The 17,966-nt window shown below is 50.7% G+C and overlaps 1 protein-coding gene across 1 annotated transcript in view; it reads right to left on the bottom strand.

The window, feature by feature from the left end:
* MEGF6 (multiple EGF like domains 6) overlaps positions 1–16,881 on the bottom strand; it is a 39,098-nt gene extending 22,217 nt beyond the window's left edge. Inside the window, exons 1-5 of the mRNA XM_061450399.1 lie at positions 16,657–16,881; positions 9,279–9,401; positions 1,963–2,088; positions 993–1,115; positions 491–613 (exon numbers count right to left, since the gene is read on the bottom strand). Coding sequence (XP_061306383.1) covers positions 491–613; positions 993–1,115; positions 1,963–2,088; positions 9,279–9,401; positions 16,657–16,807 — 646 coding nt within the window. The 5' untranslated portion in view covers positions 16,808–16,881. The remainder of the gene's footprint in view (positions 1–490; positions 614–992; positions 1,116–1,962; positions 2,089–9,278; positions 9,402–16,656) is intronic.
* Positions 16,882–17,966: the final 1,085 nt, after the last annotated feature.

The following is a 17,966-nucleotide window of genomic DNA, read 5'->3' as shown; positions in this document are numbered from 1 at the left end:
GCCATGGTGGTTCTCTCCATGCGCTGAATGCCGACAGCCCCACTCTGTGCTATCGCTGCTGATGTGTCTTAGCTGACCAAAGGTGCATGAACAGTCTGGCTGGCTCTTGCAATAATAGTGTTTATTTCTCCTCCTGATGGGAGCAGATGTGATCACTTCACTAGCTCAATTCCTCCTTCAGCGACACATCTGCAGCTCACTGAACTCATCCAGCAAAGTCCCCAGGAGCAAAACTTGGCCTCTTTGGAGCCAAATAGCTCCAAATCATTTGCCTAAACCAGCAAAAGTAGCTTCACAGTAACTGTAGAGATCAGACCAAGTGTTTTATCCTGGTGGGAGGGTGACCAGCCCCAGGTCTGCTTGTGAAAGTCTTCAATACCGATTGCTCTAACTTGGTCCCACCAGTTCCCAAGGACAGTGCACAGGCACTTGCCTGCAGGAGCAAACCCACCTCCCGTCCCCCCGGATGGGGTCTGCGTGCGGTACTCACGGTAGCATTGCCTGCCATCAGCCCCCAGCTCGTAGCCTGGGTTACAGGTACACTTGAAGGAGCCCCGGGTGTTGAGACACTGGTGCGCACACATGGCCAGTCCAGCCAGGCATTCATTCACATCTGCGAGAGATGAGCAGTCAGCAAAGCAGGTTGAGCCATGAACAGTCTTTCAAAGGGACACTTGTTTCTATCCTCCAGTTTTTCACCAGTTTCTTGCACCCTGAGTGCTCCCCTGGGGTCAGACTAACAAAGAAACGGAGTTAAGAGCTCGGAATTACAGTAAATCTTCCTAAGAACTTGGATCACAACGAACTTGAGTGTTCCAGACGACTCAAGCAGGGCTGTTGGCCAGACACCGAGTGCTTTCATGCCACCCCTTCGGAAGGCTTGTGCATCGCTCTATTGCATTCACAAACACCAGCAGTTAGTCTGATGGAGCATTGCTGCACGCCATGGGACACAGTTGGTTTTCCCCATGAAAGCTCTGCCAGGGGCTCACCTTCACAGGCCTTGCCATCGGGAGCCAGCCGGTAGCCAGGGTGGCACTCGCAGCGCGGTGTCCCGCGGTGGTTGTGGCACCGGTGCATGCAGCCCCCGTTCCTGTCGCTGCAGGGGTTCCTCACTGCAGGTCAAAGCAGAGGCAGGCTCAGTTCATGCCAAGCTCTTGTTGGCATGATGCTTATGGCAGAACAGAGCATCAAGCAGTTATCCCTAGCAATGAAGTCTGTGAAAGAGCAGACAGAAAATCTCTGCTACTGCACTCTGGTTGCTGCTCCACCCAGGGAGGAGGATTTACACAGTGTGAGATCCTGCAAAACCCAGGCACTAATCTGAGCAAGACCGTTCCAGCAGAAGCTTGGCATGGGCATGCACCTCTAGGGATTTCAGAGCAAGGGCTAGGCAAATTTGCTTGGAGTGCTCCTAGCAAGAGGTTTGCCAACCTCTGACCTGTGCCAGGACCTGGACAGATGCTACAAAACCCTACTGACGGCTGTGTTTTTAATACTCCAGTTTTCCCTTCTCCCTTAGCAACTTCACAGCTAAAGATTTTCCCCCTCCTGCTTCTTGAATGCCAATTGCTAGGAATAATAAGATTAAACTTCTGCTCTACATCCCCTTCAGCTTCTCTTCCTCCTGCAGCCGGGAGCAGGTCAGCCAGAAAGCTGTCTGCAAGCACAGGGAGATGATCCCATCCTGCTGCTGTTCCATCACTTTCTCAGGAGCATGTGCCTTCATACCAAGTCATTTTGGATGGCTCCTTAATCTCTTCCCAGCCTTTCAGAATAAGCTGCAGAATAAGTCCATAACACAATAACATGCTTTTTTTTTTATTGGAGATAAAGACCCAAGTCTGATCTATTGGACATCTGAGCATATAAGGGAGTGCTCCCATTCCCCCAGCTCAGCTCCCCTGGGCCCAAGCAGATCCCTGCCTCCCCATCTCCCCTTGTGTGCTCAAAGGGACTCACAGACACAGCGCTTGCCATCCTCCCGTAGCTGGTAGTTGTGCCGGCACTGGCACCGGTGCTGTGCCAGCGTCACCTGCACGCAGTCATGCTCACAGCCACCGTTGTTCAGGGCACACGAGTTCACAGCTACAAGGAAAAGGGATAGGCTGTGAAGAGCAGCATCGGGTAAGATCAGCTCCACAGCGTGTTGCAGGAAGGGAAGCTGCTGCCCATCATGCTTCTAGCAAGCATCATCCCTCCCCGAAGGGTGCCCATCTCAATGAGGGGGCTTCTTGTGCTGCGCTATTGCTGGAGGTCTCGTTTTGTTCACAGAGGCACTGCAGGTGCAATGCCACAGCAAGTGTAGCTTCATTCTGCTCAGAGAGAGTTGCACTTGGGTGTATTCAGGTTTTCCTGTAACAAAATGATAAGGAGCATGAAGTTGCTGGCTCTGTGTTGTGCAAAAGACCCTGATTACGCAGGGCAGTGGGTACCATGAATTCTTACGGGAGTATTTAAGGAAAAAGGTTTTAGGCAGCATCCTGCATGTCTGAATTTCAAGCCCCCCAGCTCAGTGCTTTGACTAGGAGATTTCTACATGACACTTAAGGCACATGTCATATGGCTCGTCCACACTGCAAGTAACTGATGCTTTAACCAGCAGTCGCTGAGCTGAAGAAAGGCTGGTGTGAGCTGTGATTTCATCCTCCAAGGAGGCTGCATTGGGAATTGAGATTCCCGACTGGTGTTCCTGGCCTCGCTGCACCGTTTCTGTGTGGCCCTTGCGCAAGGAGCTTTCCTGCCCAAAAAGATTCTCAAGTCAGAAAACAGAAGGTTTTGCCTAGGCTACGGCAGAAAACAGATCTCATGACCGAATATGTGGACTGTCCTGTTCTTTACAAGCTTGCTATCATTAATCAGCCTTAAAATAGCCTTCTCCTCCCTCCTCTGATCTTATAATCTGGCCCTTCTCTGCAGGACAAGTGATAAAAGCATGATGTTTAACCAGAGATGCGTGCATCTTGCAGCCAGCAAGCGGGGAGGGTTTCGCCTACTCATTTTTACCAGGCAGCAGCTATTCAGGATCACTGACCTTGGTGTATCTAAGAGAAATCTGAGCTAGAAACAAAGCTAGAAAATAAATCTGGAGGAGGATTCATGGACACTGGCAGATAAATCATCTTGGGGTAATTACATAGCTCCAAAGGGATAAGTCTCCTTCTAAACCACTGCGTGTCTCCCGAGTTAGCCTAACTACTCCTTAATCAGTGAGCATCTCCAACATGCTTCAAAGAGAGGTGTCCCCATGGGGTTGGGAAATTGGCCTTTAAAGTTGGTTCTTCCTCTCAGGAGACACAAATGGGCAGGAAAGGCACCGCATGCTGCACATCAAAGCTGGGTGGGTGCGACACGGCTAAAATCCAGCCAAGGTCTGCGATGGAAACTCGGACCTGGTTTTCATAAGCACAAGTACAAGGAGTTGTGGTCTCACACGTTTCTGACCTATTTTTCAGACTCCAGAATAAACCAATGTGCTGACTGCGAGGAATCTTGCGAGAAGGTTAAAAATATCCCTAATGAAAACCATCACTCCGCAAGCGAACCCTTCAGGTAACCGTGGTGCCCTTGACAACCTCGACAGTTTGGCGAAGCAGGCGAGCTGGAAAGCACGTGCTAGGAGAAGTTCCTGCTTTTAGCAAGGTCTCCATGCCCTAAGGTGAAGTGGGTCTGTGGAGCAGCCGTGCCCAGGATGCGGATGAGGGGGTGGCTGTGGGTACTAATGTGTTGCATTACTTGGGCTGCACCAGAACCTGGTCTGAGTATTCGAAAGAGTGTATTCTATACATAAACCACTGCAAGTAATTTGATTCAACCTCTCTTGTACATTAGTGAAACCCAAATATTTGGCACAGGAGGAAAATAAAAGGCAAAACTGTGTATTAAATTCTCTTTTCTTTTTCAGCAATAAACATGCCTTGACTCGATGCTGAGGAGTTCTCTCACTTCAAGCTTCCAAATCCCAACTTCCCATTGTATGCCTCTAACTAAACAACACTTGGGGGAATAGGAGCAACTTAATAGGGTCAAAGTATTGTTGTACCCAACGCAAGCAGTTTATGTTAGTTGTGCTGACAGTGTTTCCTTTAATCCATTTGGAAGGAAACAACAGAAATACTTGATGTTCCCAAAAAGTTACAGGTCAGAGTTAGAGCACTCAAGCTTTCGCAGTGATGGGTGGTCATTTTAAAATATTCTGCTATATTAAAGCATTTAATGGCATATATGAAAAAATACCATTAATAATGTGCTTGTTGGAGTGCTTTGCTAAAAAAGAAGTAAAACAATGCTAACGCCTGCCAAAACATTCCTTCATATGGGAAAAGTACTGGGTTGACGTTTAATGAGTCAATGCAACTCATGTCTAAAATAACCTCCTGGTATGCAGTTATTTGTATGCATTTGTAGTCTAAATAACTGGCCTTCTTGCATACCTCTAAAAGACAACTTTTAACAATCCTCTAAAAGACAGCAGAGTGCAAAGAACTGAAGTCTTTATCATACAGAATTTAAGGAGACTGACATCCCGTAAGGTTGGACACAGCAGACCTTCCAAAAGCATTTTATATATCTTATTTCTAGCAAACATACTCTTCAGGACTAATAACCCCATCTGAGCCCCCCATTTGTGATTGCACACGATGATGGAGGGGTTGGCACACGCTGTTGCCTCAGTCACCATGGGTATGTTCCAGACCACTACGGGTAATGGGAACCAGAAGTCCTTTGCTGCCAAGAGACTTGAGCACGGTGCAGAAGCGGCTGGCATCACTGGCTATCTGGTGCTCATAAGCTATACAGGACTGGTGGCACACATGGGATGTAAAAGCAAAGCGATCGCATCCCGTGGTACCAAGCAGAGACACCCATAGCGCACGGATGGGCTTGTTTGTGCAGCCCCGCGGTTCTGCTGAGATAAGAACTAATTCGATTTGAGAGTCAAGAATAATAAGACAAAACAAATGAAACGCATTTAATCGGTCTGGGTGTCTCCATCAAAGAAAGAGCTCTCTCGCTCTGGCCCTCCTTGGCTGGCTTCTCGCAGCGTAGCAGCCTGCAGCCCTCGCTGCTGGCCTTGCTTTAATTACTGCTCTTTTTTTGCTGTTTACAGAAACACTCTAAAAATATTTCCATTCCCAGATGCTTTTCCTTGCTTAACATTGCTGTGAAAGCGGTGCCAAATCCAGTGTCATCTTGCGCATCACACAGCTTTTTGCAATTAAAGCTCAGACACATTTTCCACAGATGATATTTCGTCTGCAAGAGGGACCTCATTTCCATCCCCTCTGTCTGAAGGGAATGCAGCGCTGCTGAAAGGTGCTAACTCCTAGGTTCTGACCCTCTCGGGCCCAGGGAATGAACAAAAAGGGATGAAAAGGACACTGTTACTATCGGTTGCACGTGGGAAGCAGGTCTGAGAAGTAGCATCCTAACAGAGGAGATGCCACAGGGAGGTGGTGACAAGATTTCACTCAGTTTGACTCGAACTTCTCCTCTTTCCCATCTGTATCACGTCTTCAGAGCTAAGTAATTTGCCATCAGAAGCAGTGAGCTAATTAATACCTTATAAGCAACCTTAAGGAGCTGGAATTGAGCAGGACCTTCCCTTTTGGGATCGCACAAAACCATGGACTCTAAGAAATAGCTGAGGAACAGCTGAGAAACCTGCCTCTGGATAGGGAAAAGGTCACATTCTCTAAACCCTGCAAGCTGTCTGTATAACACATGTAAACTGACAACCTCTACAAAGCACACAGGGACCATTACCCTCTGTCACATAGGTCAAGCCCACACAAACTGTTACACATCGTCCTTCTGTTCGCTATACAAATCCCTGCTACATTTCAGATTTCTTCATTTAAAGTACTCTTAATATAAATAGGGATACATCATGTAATCCCAAACTGATTTATTCTAACCTCAGACGATTTCCAGAATCATGTTGTGTGTTAATACAGACCATCTCTCTGCTCTGCAGGCCAATGAAAGCAATTGGCTCAGATTAGATTCTTTGCTTTGGACTGGATTTCATCCCTCCGCTGAAACAGTGGAGAAGGACCTGAAGATGTCAGCTTCCTGCCTCCTGCCCATGTGGTTCTGATAAAGAAAGAGGTAATTTCAGGACGTCCAGTGACTCTCTTTGTTCTGTTTCACTTTCAATAGCACCATCTGCTCTTTTTCTCCCTTTTGTATCAAACTCATCAGTGACTTGCTATATTTGAACAACAAAGACGCAATAAAAGAATCTTGCATAACTGAGCTGCACCAACCATGGGTGAGACCTGCTGTGAGGCACAGAGCAGGGCACAGGAAGGTGGCTTTAAGCCACTGTTTGTGCTATCCTGAGCCACAGGTACAAGTTGAGCTGTCGGGGGCTCTTTGGCAGCATAGGTGCATCTCTGGGATGCAGCCCGTGCATGTCTCAGCCTCGGGCTGAAGGCTTTGCCTTGGCTGTCAGCTCTTCTTCCACACGCACAGAGGGATTGCTGCAAGGCTTCTGGAGTCCCTTGCTCACAATGACTGATGAAGCAGATGTAGCTCTGGTAAAGGAAGAGATCCCGAGGTGTGAGCATGGGGACACCACAAGCCTGCTGTCATCACCTGCCCTGGATTCTCCAGGCTATGTCAGAGATGGGATTTGAGAACACGCTGTTGTCCTGAGCACAGAGCCAAGCTCGGCTTGTGCTGTAAAAGGGACCAAAGCCCTTCCTTACAGCCGGCCTTAAGCTTGGCACGTGGAAAACACCTTCCTCTTCCCCAGGGGTGCGCTGGGTGCTCCTGAAACGGGAAAACTGGCGTGAGAAGGGAGGGAGCGCTGGGCAAGGCCCCTGCCTTCCCTGCTGCCGCCCGCACGCTGCCCTGCGAGTGCTGCCTCGTCAGGAACGCTGCCCTAATGAAAGCCACGTGCGCTCCCAGAGCAGAGCAAAGCCCCTGGCTCCGCGCTGTAAATGTTTATGCAGCCCGAGCACTGAAGGGAAGAACCGCTTGCATGTACTTGTGAGAGCATCACAGAGTGGGAGCGCACGCTCCGGGTCACCACAGTCACCCCTAGAAAGCTGCCTGCCCCGGCTGCACGCTCATGGGCTCGCTCTCCAAGCACTGGGGAAGGCGAGAAATGGGAGAGAGCATCCCACTGCCGCGGCCGAACCTGGGGTGGGAGCATCCCCTCGGCAGCCTCCCATCGCCACCAGCCGAGGTGCTGCCCGTGCCCAGGCTCTGCTCTTCCAAGGGCATGGACATTACACGCATGGGAGTTGTGCAAGCTCAAAGCACATCAGGCTGGGCTGCTGTATGTGACTGCTGCCGTGCAGCCAGCACACACAGGGAGGACAGAGGTTGGGCTCCAGCACCATCATCCAGGATCCATAAGGGCAGAAAGCACTATGGGACAAGTATCAAACGGGGCGCTTCTGAGACACAGGCACCCACTGCACAAGGTACAGCCAAAGACACTGGCAGAGGAGTAACCAGCAAATCTGTGCCCTGCTCTGAGCTTTTATGAGACAAAGGTGTTTCCTTCCACCCCTTCACACAACCAGCTGAATCAGTCAGTACGAAGCTGTTGCAAAGGTGTAGCTGAGAGACACATGCACACAGATGTGTTAAGAACAAAAGGCACCAGTCCTGAAGGGAGAAAGCCAGATTCTTATTCCCCTTCTGTTTGTTGTTATTTGAGCAACACATTGGACAGTTATGCAGTGAGAGGGGTTCTACTTGCCCTGCCTGGGCTGCATCGACTTCCCCGTGCTCTTTGTGGCTCACAGGGGCACAGCAGATCCTGCCAGCTCCCTCCCCAGAGCTTCCAGGAGCTGCCCAGTTACTCCCATAGCAGATCAGGTTTCATGAGCAGGGACCCCTTCGTTTTGGCAGATGAATTCCAACCCTGTGCACACGATGGCAAAAACTTGCTCAGAAGTTTAATGCAAAGCAGGTTTGCAGCGCTTGGTGCGAGCAGCCCAGCAGTGCCCTGCACGGCACAGCCACGCAAGCTGGGAAGCCTAAAGAATGAGAGAAAAGGATGGAAAAGGTTTTTAAATGAGAGATTCCACTCTATAGAGATCCCTTTAATATTTCCTATGGGAATAATTTCACCTTCTGGGGCTGACCCCGCTGAGAACGCTCCTGATTTCGGGTTCCCTCATGTGTTATTCTATGAGGCAGAGGCAGCAGGATCACCACATACCACAGAAAGAACTACACATTATAGAGGCAGTTATTAGATGACAGACCACATGCACACACATGCAAACAGTAGCAATGCGTGCCCATGAACACAAGTTGACGTGTTCGGTGCTAGTGGGCTGTGAGTGGTTTGGCTTTAAGAATACAGGGTACTCAGTGAACTCGCACCTTAAATGTACGTCCCACTGCACTTCAGAGGGGCCCTGTGGGTACTGCTTCCTTCCATGGCTCTTTTCCCTGCCCGCATCACCATTCCCACCTGGAACAACCCAGCCTCACGCAGTCGTTTCAAGCCAACTCTGGCATGTGACTATATTCTGAGAGAAACCAGCAAATGGCCTTTGTAACAGCATCGCCCGGGAATTCTTTCCACTTGTACGAAAATATCCCTCAAAAAATGGAAAAATGTGTCAAATCAAGCGCTGCAATAAAACCAGCAGCAGATGCTGGAAGGCAAATCCAGGCTCCAGCCTCTGAGCCTCCAGTCTGGGGCTGGCAAACAGCAGTGTTCCAAGAAATTAGCCCAGGAATCAGCCGCAAGCCAAACCTGGCATCTCAGCTGCAGTGTCTGGACACACACCATCTGAACGGCTGCCTGACCAACATCCCATGGTCCACACAAAGCTGTGCTTATTTCCACTGGCTATCACACCCAGAGCCTAGGGAAACAGTAGAGATAACAATGGGACTGACTTGGACTTTTTCATAATCCATTTGTTTCATAATCCATCTTTTCATTAGCTCTTTGTTTTGAAGATGCTGGACCTGATACACCCTCTATCAAAACCAGAAGCACCAGAGCACTGGAATTTACTTCTCCTGAACCAGGATAAACTGAGGAACTGCAAAGATGTCAAAATCACACTGAAGAACAACAAACACTATCAGTTCAGTAACAAAAACACCTTAGGGAAGACAACCTGGATCCTGACAAGCAAAGGAACATGCAATCCATCACCATCATCTCCAGTTCCCTGCACAGCGGGCAAATCTGAGCAGATAAGCCAATGGAAGCATTCTTATACAGTGCCACGTACAGGTAGGAAAAGGGCTATAGAGAACTGGTGATTCTCCAGGGATCTGAACCTGTGACTTACCAATGCAGGTCCTGCCATCCGTGTGCAGGCGGAAGCCTGGCTTGCATTCACAATAGTAAGATCCAAGGGTGTTGACACATCTGTGCTGGCAGCCCCCATTGTGGACTTGGCACTCATCAACATCTGCAGAAGAAAAGGGAAGAGGGGAAAAGATTCAGGGGAGTGGGCATGATGGCCTGTGGAGCCAGGACTATGTATCCTCTGCGGACTGAGTCCAGATTGGAGGAATGAATGCAGAGGGAACAGAATCACTATTTCATTATGTTCAATCAGTGAAGCTATTTGAGACATTTCAGGGACAAGCATGCAATCAGTGAACAAAAAAAGACCCCCAGAAGCATCACTTTGTCAAGTGGCACAAACCATCCTTCATCTCACTCACCTCCCAAAGGTCACTTTTCCCATTTGCTCTAAGGTTATGGATTAATTAATGTTTTATACTTCCTTACTCTTTATGTGTTGAAAACAGGCTGAGATAGCCCATTTGCTGCTTACTACATGAGGAGCAAACCTAACATTCAGTGGGAGCAAACACCCAGTGATACAGAGTGAGGTGAGGGGTGGGATGCGGAGCAGCAGAGGCTCTCATCCTGCCCAGCCACACTCATCCTCCAGCAGCACAGAAGCTTCCAGAGCTCAGCCAGGTGCCAAAGATGAGAGGTTTTGCTGTCTCACTTCTCATCTCAGTACATGGCAGAGCATTTAGCACATTTCACACCTTTTATGCCTCTGGAACAGCTCTGATCTGCTGCAGAAAGGCAGCACAGAGGGGTATCAGATATAAGCATCCTGTGCTCAGAACTGCTGTGAGACACTGGAGGTGAGAAAGAAAACCCCTTAATGCCTGGAGAAAGTCATGACAATGGGTTTGCACATAATCCAGGCAACACTTCTGATGAAGTCCAACTGGACCCCAAATACAAAGGGGGAGATTCTGACTGTGGCTCAAGCCTGGGGAAACTGAGGCAGCCATTCCTGCAGCAAGGAATCCAGTCACGGCCAGTTCAACCGGTAAAAACCACAGCCCCCAAGAAAAGGAGGGGGGGGGGGGCAGAAAAATCCCTTTCTCTGAGCCAGGAAGATCTTCTGCCAAGTGCTGAGCAATCCCACAAGGGCTCAAACGGGAACTGGTCCATGAGGTCTCGGTAAAAAATCCTGTTATATTTTGTTATCAAAGCTTCGAATCCAGCAGCGCGTTACAGAGAGCGAGATTCTCCTCTTTCCCAGACCTACAATTGCCTTTAAGTGCTGGGAGCATCTTCCAGAACTGAGAAGTGTAGGAACGTTTGGAGCTCCCAGTTACACGGTGCTAACTAAGATGCGTATCAGAAGATTGTCCAAAGCAACTGCAAGTTTCTAAGAAGACAAAAGACTCCTTCACAGGGCTACAATTAGAAATAACAGGGATGTTTGTGGCTGCAGCTGCACAGCTCCTTAATTCCTGCCGTCTGTGTGGGGGTGCACACATATACCTGTGTACCTTTCAGACTGTAAAGGATGTAAGATCTTCCTCCGGTCAGATGGGGATCCGGATCACGTTCCCGCTGCCAGCAATAAACCCAGCCAGCAAAGCCCTTTTCCACGGAAAAAACACTTCAGGAGTTTGGGGTTTTATCCTTCCCATGCACGTTGTGAAGACACCTTCAGCACGCACAGCTATTTCCCGCTGGCACAGCGAAGCTGGATCGCGATCCAGAGCCAGGCTGAGCGCTGAACCAGCACCGTTTCATCGATGACTGTTACTAAGAAGATAAAGAAACACTTCCTCAATGAATCACAGCAGGGTGTTGCTCCCGGCTGTGTCTTTGCAAGCCAGCGGAGCAAAAACCTGCTCAGGCCTCACCCTCCTCGCCCAGCATCGCCTGCTCCGACCGGATGGCAGCTCTCAAAAGCCCATCAAAACCACAGGAGAAGGAGAAACACAACCTGGGCTGAAGCCAGTGTGCAACTTCTGCATTCGTTCCATTAATTTCACATTCATCAGGTTAATTACCAACTAAATCAGCCAGCAGCAAGCAAAGGGACTGGGTCAGGGATGAAATGGGAGGCAAAGTGGGAAAGGAGATGCTTGACTCTGTCTTTCTCTGCTGCACAGTAATGATAGAAAATGACTGTTGTCTCAGAATACTTTTCATTAGAAGGCTTCTTGCTGCTTAAAAAGTTAAAACCTAAGGATCAGAGCACATGAAAATGGTCCTTTCTGTCCTGGCGATGCTCTCCATTGGAGCTGAAGTCTTCATTAACCCAGCAGAAAAGAACAATGTCTGTAGTGCCTTTGCTCATTCCCTGGGCTGTAGATTCCTCCTCTGGGCACTTTAGAAGGTTTTTTCTTCCTGTTTTTTTCCAAGATGCTTCATTTTGAAAGAAGGGAAAAGGAGCAGATTTTTGAGGTGAAACATAAGCTTCAAGTGATGCTCTGCAAAGAGCAACGCAAATCCAAACCAGCTTTCCAGGGGGGAAAGAATGCTGCGGCATGAGTCTGAGATGCCTGTCAGAGCAGCCCAGCTCTAATTAAATCATTCTCCTCTGCAAAGGCTGCACACAGTTTTCATGCTACAGAGCTCTGGAGCCCCTGATGCCCTCCCTGATGTGCAGCAGGGAAGCAACTCATCAGGCGTGATGCCAGAGCATCCATCCTCCCAGGTTCTTCCTTCAACAGCTCTCCAGCCTGCATGGTGGAAGCGTGGCCAGCCCTGTGCTCAGCCAGCCACAGAACAACAGATATTGTGGCTTTTGGGTTTTCCCAACATCTCTATGGGCAGAACTAGCTCTAATACACAAAATTGGCTCCGTTCTGCTTAAAAACAGGAAAAGTGGGGTTTAGGAAGATTTTCTATGGAGTTTTCTGGTCTGAATTTCAATGGCTGTTCCATTGCTTTATTTCAGCTCTAATCTGAAACCGTGGAGAATTTACTGTCCAAAAAAGTAAGTGATGTGTTGAGTAAACTTCTTATTTTCACCCCATTACTCATACTCGGTAATTATACATCTCTTCTCTAAACATCTCTTCTTTCCCCTTTGTACTTTTCACCCTCTAAATCCCTGTAATCGCAGAGGGCTGTCTCCATCCCACCTTGCCCTGGGAAAGCGACCGATCTTTCCTCACTCCTCAGCCGTAGAAACACCCATCACCATCCCCCAGTAACCCACCACGTCCCATTTTCCCTTCTGGAGCCTCGCTTATCACCTTCTGCAGCAACACACAGATATTTGACATACACTGCACGATGGTGTGAGCAAAATGAAACCTCCCACCCTCGGCACCCCTGGCAGCAGGGCAGCGGTGTCATCCCTTGGGTTTATACCTTTGGAAACGGCACAGTTTGCCCAAGCACAGTCAAACTCCAGTATGAGTGCACAGAGAGAAGAGGCACCTCCTGGGAGGATGTTCTAAGGAGAGTCTGTGATTTCTGGTGGGGACTGGTTGCTTTCAGTCCCCAGACTGTGGAGTTATGGGCTGCTAAGAAGAAGGAGCCACAATGATGGTGTGCTGGGGCCTGGTCCAGGTTTAAGAGGATCTTTCTGCCCTGCCCTGGCTCATGCTGGGGAATGGGAATTGTTCCTGCTCCATTGGACACTCTGGGCAGCTCTTGCCTGGCCATGCCCAAGCACCAGGGTCCATCCCACAGCCCTGGACTGCTCCCTGCAACAGACAACTGAGTACGGAGAGAGGAAAGGGGCAAGAGCTGCATTTTCCACTGGGACCTGTGATGGAAGAGGCACCATTCCCAGCACATTGTCCTGGGAAGAGTAAGGGTGCAGGCCCACTGGTCACCCCCAACAGCAGCATCTCCAGCCTGCCCCAGGGCTCACCAGGGCATGATTCACCAGGAACATGAACCACAAAGCAGCAGGATCATCACTGCAAAGGGTCACGTTGCCCTCGGTGCACGTCTTGGCAGCACAAAGACCCGAAACCCTACGTGCCGCGTTGCGAGATGCGGTTTGGGGCACGCCGAGGTTGTTTTTCCTATTGGAGAGCTGACAAAGTCTGTTTGAAATTAACACACCAAAGGAGGGAAATGAGAAGCATGCAGGCTGTGCTTCAGAGGAGGCTGCCTGACACTGAGCAACCAGAGCCTTGCCAGGACAGAGCACACCAAGCCCACGTGCCGGGATGCTCTGCCAGCACGGGTAGGGCAGAGGACACTGGCCAAAGCCCACCGAGGCAGACATGAAAACCAAACATAGCAAGAGCCTGGGTGTGGGACTTGGCTTATGGGGTAGGGAAACTTCCCTGCTGCTTAAGGAACCCGGAGTTCGTGTCCTCATCCACAAGGACACGGGCTCACCCGAGGAATGGCTGATGCTCCCATCAGCCTCATCCCTAACAGAAACAATCCATCGGACCTCAAGCACCATCTACGTGGACCAACAGGGATAATGCTGTGATCAAATGTAGGGAAGATGAACAGAAGAACAAAAGGGAGGCGGGTGTGAGGAGATGACTTTGGTTAAGTGCACTCTCTGACCATGCACGGGTCCTTCGAGAAGCAATTCAGTGATTTATCTCTGACAAGAGCTCCGGGTAAAAGGAAAGAAAGTGGCAACAGCAGCCCTGCAAATTACTAAATATTTGGTACAGAGGCAGTTTATCTCCTCTGAAAGGCTGAGGAGGAGGAGACAGATCCCAGCTGGAAGCACGGGCAGCAGATAGCTCAGGTCCACTCTATCTGGCCGAACAGCAGTGCCAGGCTGTAATCCCTGCGGCAATTAGCCCGGATTACAGAGCAGGGCTGCAGGGAAAAGGTTAATTGAAATCCATCAAAATGAGCGTGTGTGGGACTTAGTGACTTTATCTTTCCAGTACCAGTTTGTTGAAGCCAACTCAGCAGTTTTAAGAAGTAAAGAGCCTGGAAGGAGACAAGGAGCAGGATGCTGGGCGGCCAGAGCCTCCACCAGGAGGAGTTCAGTGTACCGGATGAGAAACCAATCTAGATTAGGAGCTTCACAGAGCGATTTGGGCTGGCATCCCTTCCAGGGCAGCCCCTCCTAGCCAGATAGGAGATGCCCATAGCTTTCCCTTGCTTCCAAAGGCGCTCCAGGAACAGATGCATCGGTTTATAGCAATCCAACGAAGTGAAAGTGCATCAAGGAGCTGTTCTGCCTCAGTCTCTTGCTTTGTCCTCAGCTCACCTTTCTCTGCCTTGAAGCACAGTGGCTGGGAGTTGCCCAGCTCCTTTCTGCTCACGGCTCTGGCTCTGGATGGTGCTGATAATTGCTCAGGGATTACACAGCGTGGAGCAGAGGTGCACGCACTGACAGGCAGGCAGCCTGTGCTCACCCACTCAAACCACCCCCCATAGCTCTGCCTCACCCCCTTCCCTGGGCAGGCTGCTCTTTTGACCAGAGGTGTATCGTCAGAGGCACGTCGCTGTGGTCCCTATGCCAGGCCGTGGCAGCTGACCCCACTGATACACACTGGGATGTACCAGCTACGCTCTATCCTGGTTCCTGACACGCTTTAGAGAACCAGAGAGAGAATAACCCTAATCCCTGGCAGTGTTCAAGGCCAGGTTGGACAGGGCTTGGAGCAAGCTGCTCTAGTGGAAGGGGTCCCTGCCCATGGGAGGGGGTTGGAACTGGAGGAGCTTTAAGGTCCCTTCCAACACAAACCAGTCTTGGAGTCTATGATTAATACTAGGTACTAGGTCTACATGACTGTGACAACTTAATGCAAGTCCCCAGCAGAGCACAATGATCTCCCCTGTCATGGTGAGCTGTGTAAGGACATAGTGCACAGCACTGCAATCAGCCACTCCAAGCTAGCCAAGGACCCGACAGGGCCCTGTTTGTACACAGAAGGCATTTTAAGGCACTCGAGGCCTCAGTGAAGTGCACACCGCTGTTACACACACCAACCCTTCCCTCTCCATCCATACAATGAAACTGCCAGTGAAACACACACAGAGCAGTCTCTTGCGCTTGCTTTGCTGAAACACGGCTGCGTAGAAGCCAGGGGCCTGGCAAAAGGGAATTCTCTTCCAGTAAACCAGCGCATGGTACTGTAAAAGTCATACAATGGAGAGAGTGGCTGCTACTACCTCTTGAAGAGAAGCTCAAGCAGCGAAGAAAAAATCATCAGCCAAATCCACTGTAAATATCAAGTTCAGGATGAGCAACACGACATCCTGAGCTGGCTCTCAGGAGCTTGTCCTGCAACAGGCATATGAGCTAATGGAGTTGGATGGAGACGGCGCATGCAATCTTGGGTTCAAGACAAACATCTGATCTATAAATAACAAACCAGCAACTCACCCCCTGTCTGAAGGTCTGGCTTAAATACATCAATATCACTTTTATAACTGACTGCTTGGGGCATTTATTTATTAGGATTATCTCATGATGAAATAATGCATTCCTCGATGTCTACATTACTCACAAGCATACAAGGTCTTTAGCAAATGTCACATATTCTCCACTATTTCCTAAATCTTCAGGAAACCACAAACCTTCCCTGACACTGAGCCAGCTGAACACGAGGAGGCAGGGGCAGGTATGTGTGTGCTCACAGAGCTTGCACCTCGCTCAGCAGCCCCATCACCTTCACACATCAGCCAGAGCACGGGAACATTCTTCTATTGGGAAGCAGCAACAGGAGCCGAGCGACTGCATCCCTCCACCTGCTCCAGGGGAAGCTCGGGCTGGCCAAGCGCTGCCCACACCACAACTGCCTTGAGATGCCTCTGCTGGGGGCTTGTTTCAAGCAGCCCCTGGTCAGTGGGACCATTTCTGCACAGAGAAGTCACTACAAGACATGGCTCAGGCAGCTCTCGCCCCTTCGCTCCCCAGCTCCTGACACCAGTTACTGCTGCCAGAGGACTCCCTGTGCACCTAAACCAGCAATGAGCAATGCTCTGTCCCCTACAGGACTGCTGTGCAGCACTCACACAGCCCAAACCCAGTCTTGCAGAGGGAAAGACAGACTTCTTTTGTACTCATGAGTCCCAGACCCAAGCCCCGTCCAACCTGGCCTTGAACAGTGCCAGGGATGGGGCAGCCGCAGCTTCTCTGGGCACCCTGTGCCAGCACCTTATTTTTCATGATAAAAGAGTATTATATTTCATTTACTGTCCCAGACCAGGATGAGATCTTTTGGAACTGAGTAAAACCCCAACCCACGTACCCTAACAACATGCATGAGTTCGTAGCTCACAGTAGCTACTCTTAACCAAGCCAGATTGCTGCACAGCAACTGATGGAAAGAAACTCCAGTTTCTTTCCCCGAAGCAACCCCTCAGAACGACCAACCCGCCTGTGGTAACGCAAAGGGGTGGTTCAGATACAGCTCCAAGCAGGGCAGCAGATCACCTCCCCCCCTCCAACCTCTCGGTTTCCCTGCTCCCCACCTCCCGCATCCCCCTGCCCTGCTCCGTACCTGGCCGAGGCGGGGATCTGCCGGCTCCGTAGCCCGCCCGCCCGGCGTAGCAGGGGTAGCAGCTCCTCCAGAGGTAATGGTAGTGATCGCCGCCGGCGCCGGAGATGCTGCCCAGGGCGGCCGCGCACCACAGCATCACCCAGAGCGCCATGGCTCGGCGGGGCACCGCGGCTCCGCGGCCCGGCACCGCTCTCCCTGCGGCGGGACGGGAGGAGCGGGAGGAGGGCGCGGGGATGCGGGAGGAGCGGCTCTGGCCGCAAACGCTTGGTCCCCGCCGCGCCGCCCCTACCCCCGCCCCGCAGGTGAAGCCAAACCCGGCCGAGCCCTCGGGAGGGGCCCCGCGGGCGGAGCGATGCCGCCGACGGGGCGGGTTTGTGCTGACGGGGAGGCCGGGATCGGCTGCGGGGACCAGCGGCAGAGCGGGGGCTTCCCGGATCCCGGGCTCGGACACTGCTGCGCGCCGGGAGCGGAGCGCCGGGGACACCGTCGGGGCGGGCGGAGCAGCGGTTTCGGTGCAGGGGCTCACCGTGACCTGCCGGAGGGCAGCGTCTGCGCGCCCGGCCCTGGAGCCTCCGGCAGAGCCCTTCGCAGGGAAATGAAATCGGGTGAGGAGCCAGCACAGAATCCCACGGGAAGCCCTCGTGAGCCGCCTTTACCTGGAGCGGCAGCGGGGGGTTTTCCAGGAAATCACTGCTTTTCCCCGGGTACGTGATGCTTGGCAAGTGCCCTTTAGGATCACACCTCCCCAAGCAATGAAACTGCCACAGGCAGAAAAACCTTCACTGGGTTGTGCTTGAAATCATGAAATCATCAAATCCATCACCAAATTTAAGCCCAAAGGAGGAACAGCCCCTCCAATGAAACCCATAATATCACCGTTTCCTGTGAGCTGGAACTCAGAAATTTATTTTACCTTTTTCATTAAACAAGAAGCACAAATGGCTCATTGGGTTTTCCAGGGGCCAGCTCAAAAGCTCTCTTTAGCTTTCTGGAGCGTTTTGAAACGATGTGCTTGCAGGGCTGAGCTGGGCCTGCCACTCGGAGACATTTTAGCAGTGTGATTTGGCTGTAGTAAAATTCCAAATTAAAACTCGTGGTTTAGGCTGCAATGAATAGAATTCCATGAAAAGCTTTTGAAACACGGAGAGAAGCTGAATCCAGGAGGAAAACAACAATTTAAGGCTATTATAGAATCATAGAATCAACCAGGTTGGAAAAGACCTCTAAGATCATCAAGTCCAACCTTTACTGCCAAGTCCACCACCAAACAACGTCTACACTACTGCTGCAGCGGCTTCCAGAGGAAGGTA

Source organism: Pezoporus flaviventris, unplaced genomic scaffold (assembly GCF_033815535.1).
Source record: "Pezoporus flaviventris isolate CSIRO_AGI_PZ_B2104156 unplaced genomic scaffold, CSIRO_AGI_Pfla_v1 ptg000009l, whole genome shotgun sequence".
Taxonomy (NCBI): domain Eukaryota; kingdom Metazoa; phylum Chordata; class Aves; order Psittaciformes; family Psittacidae; genus Pezoporus; species Pezoporus flaviventris.
This window is presented reverse-complemented; position numbering and strand designations above follow the sequence as displayed.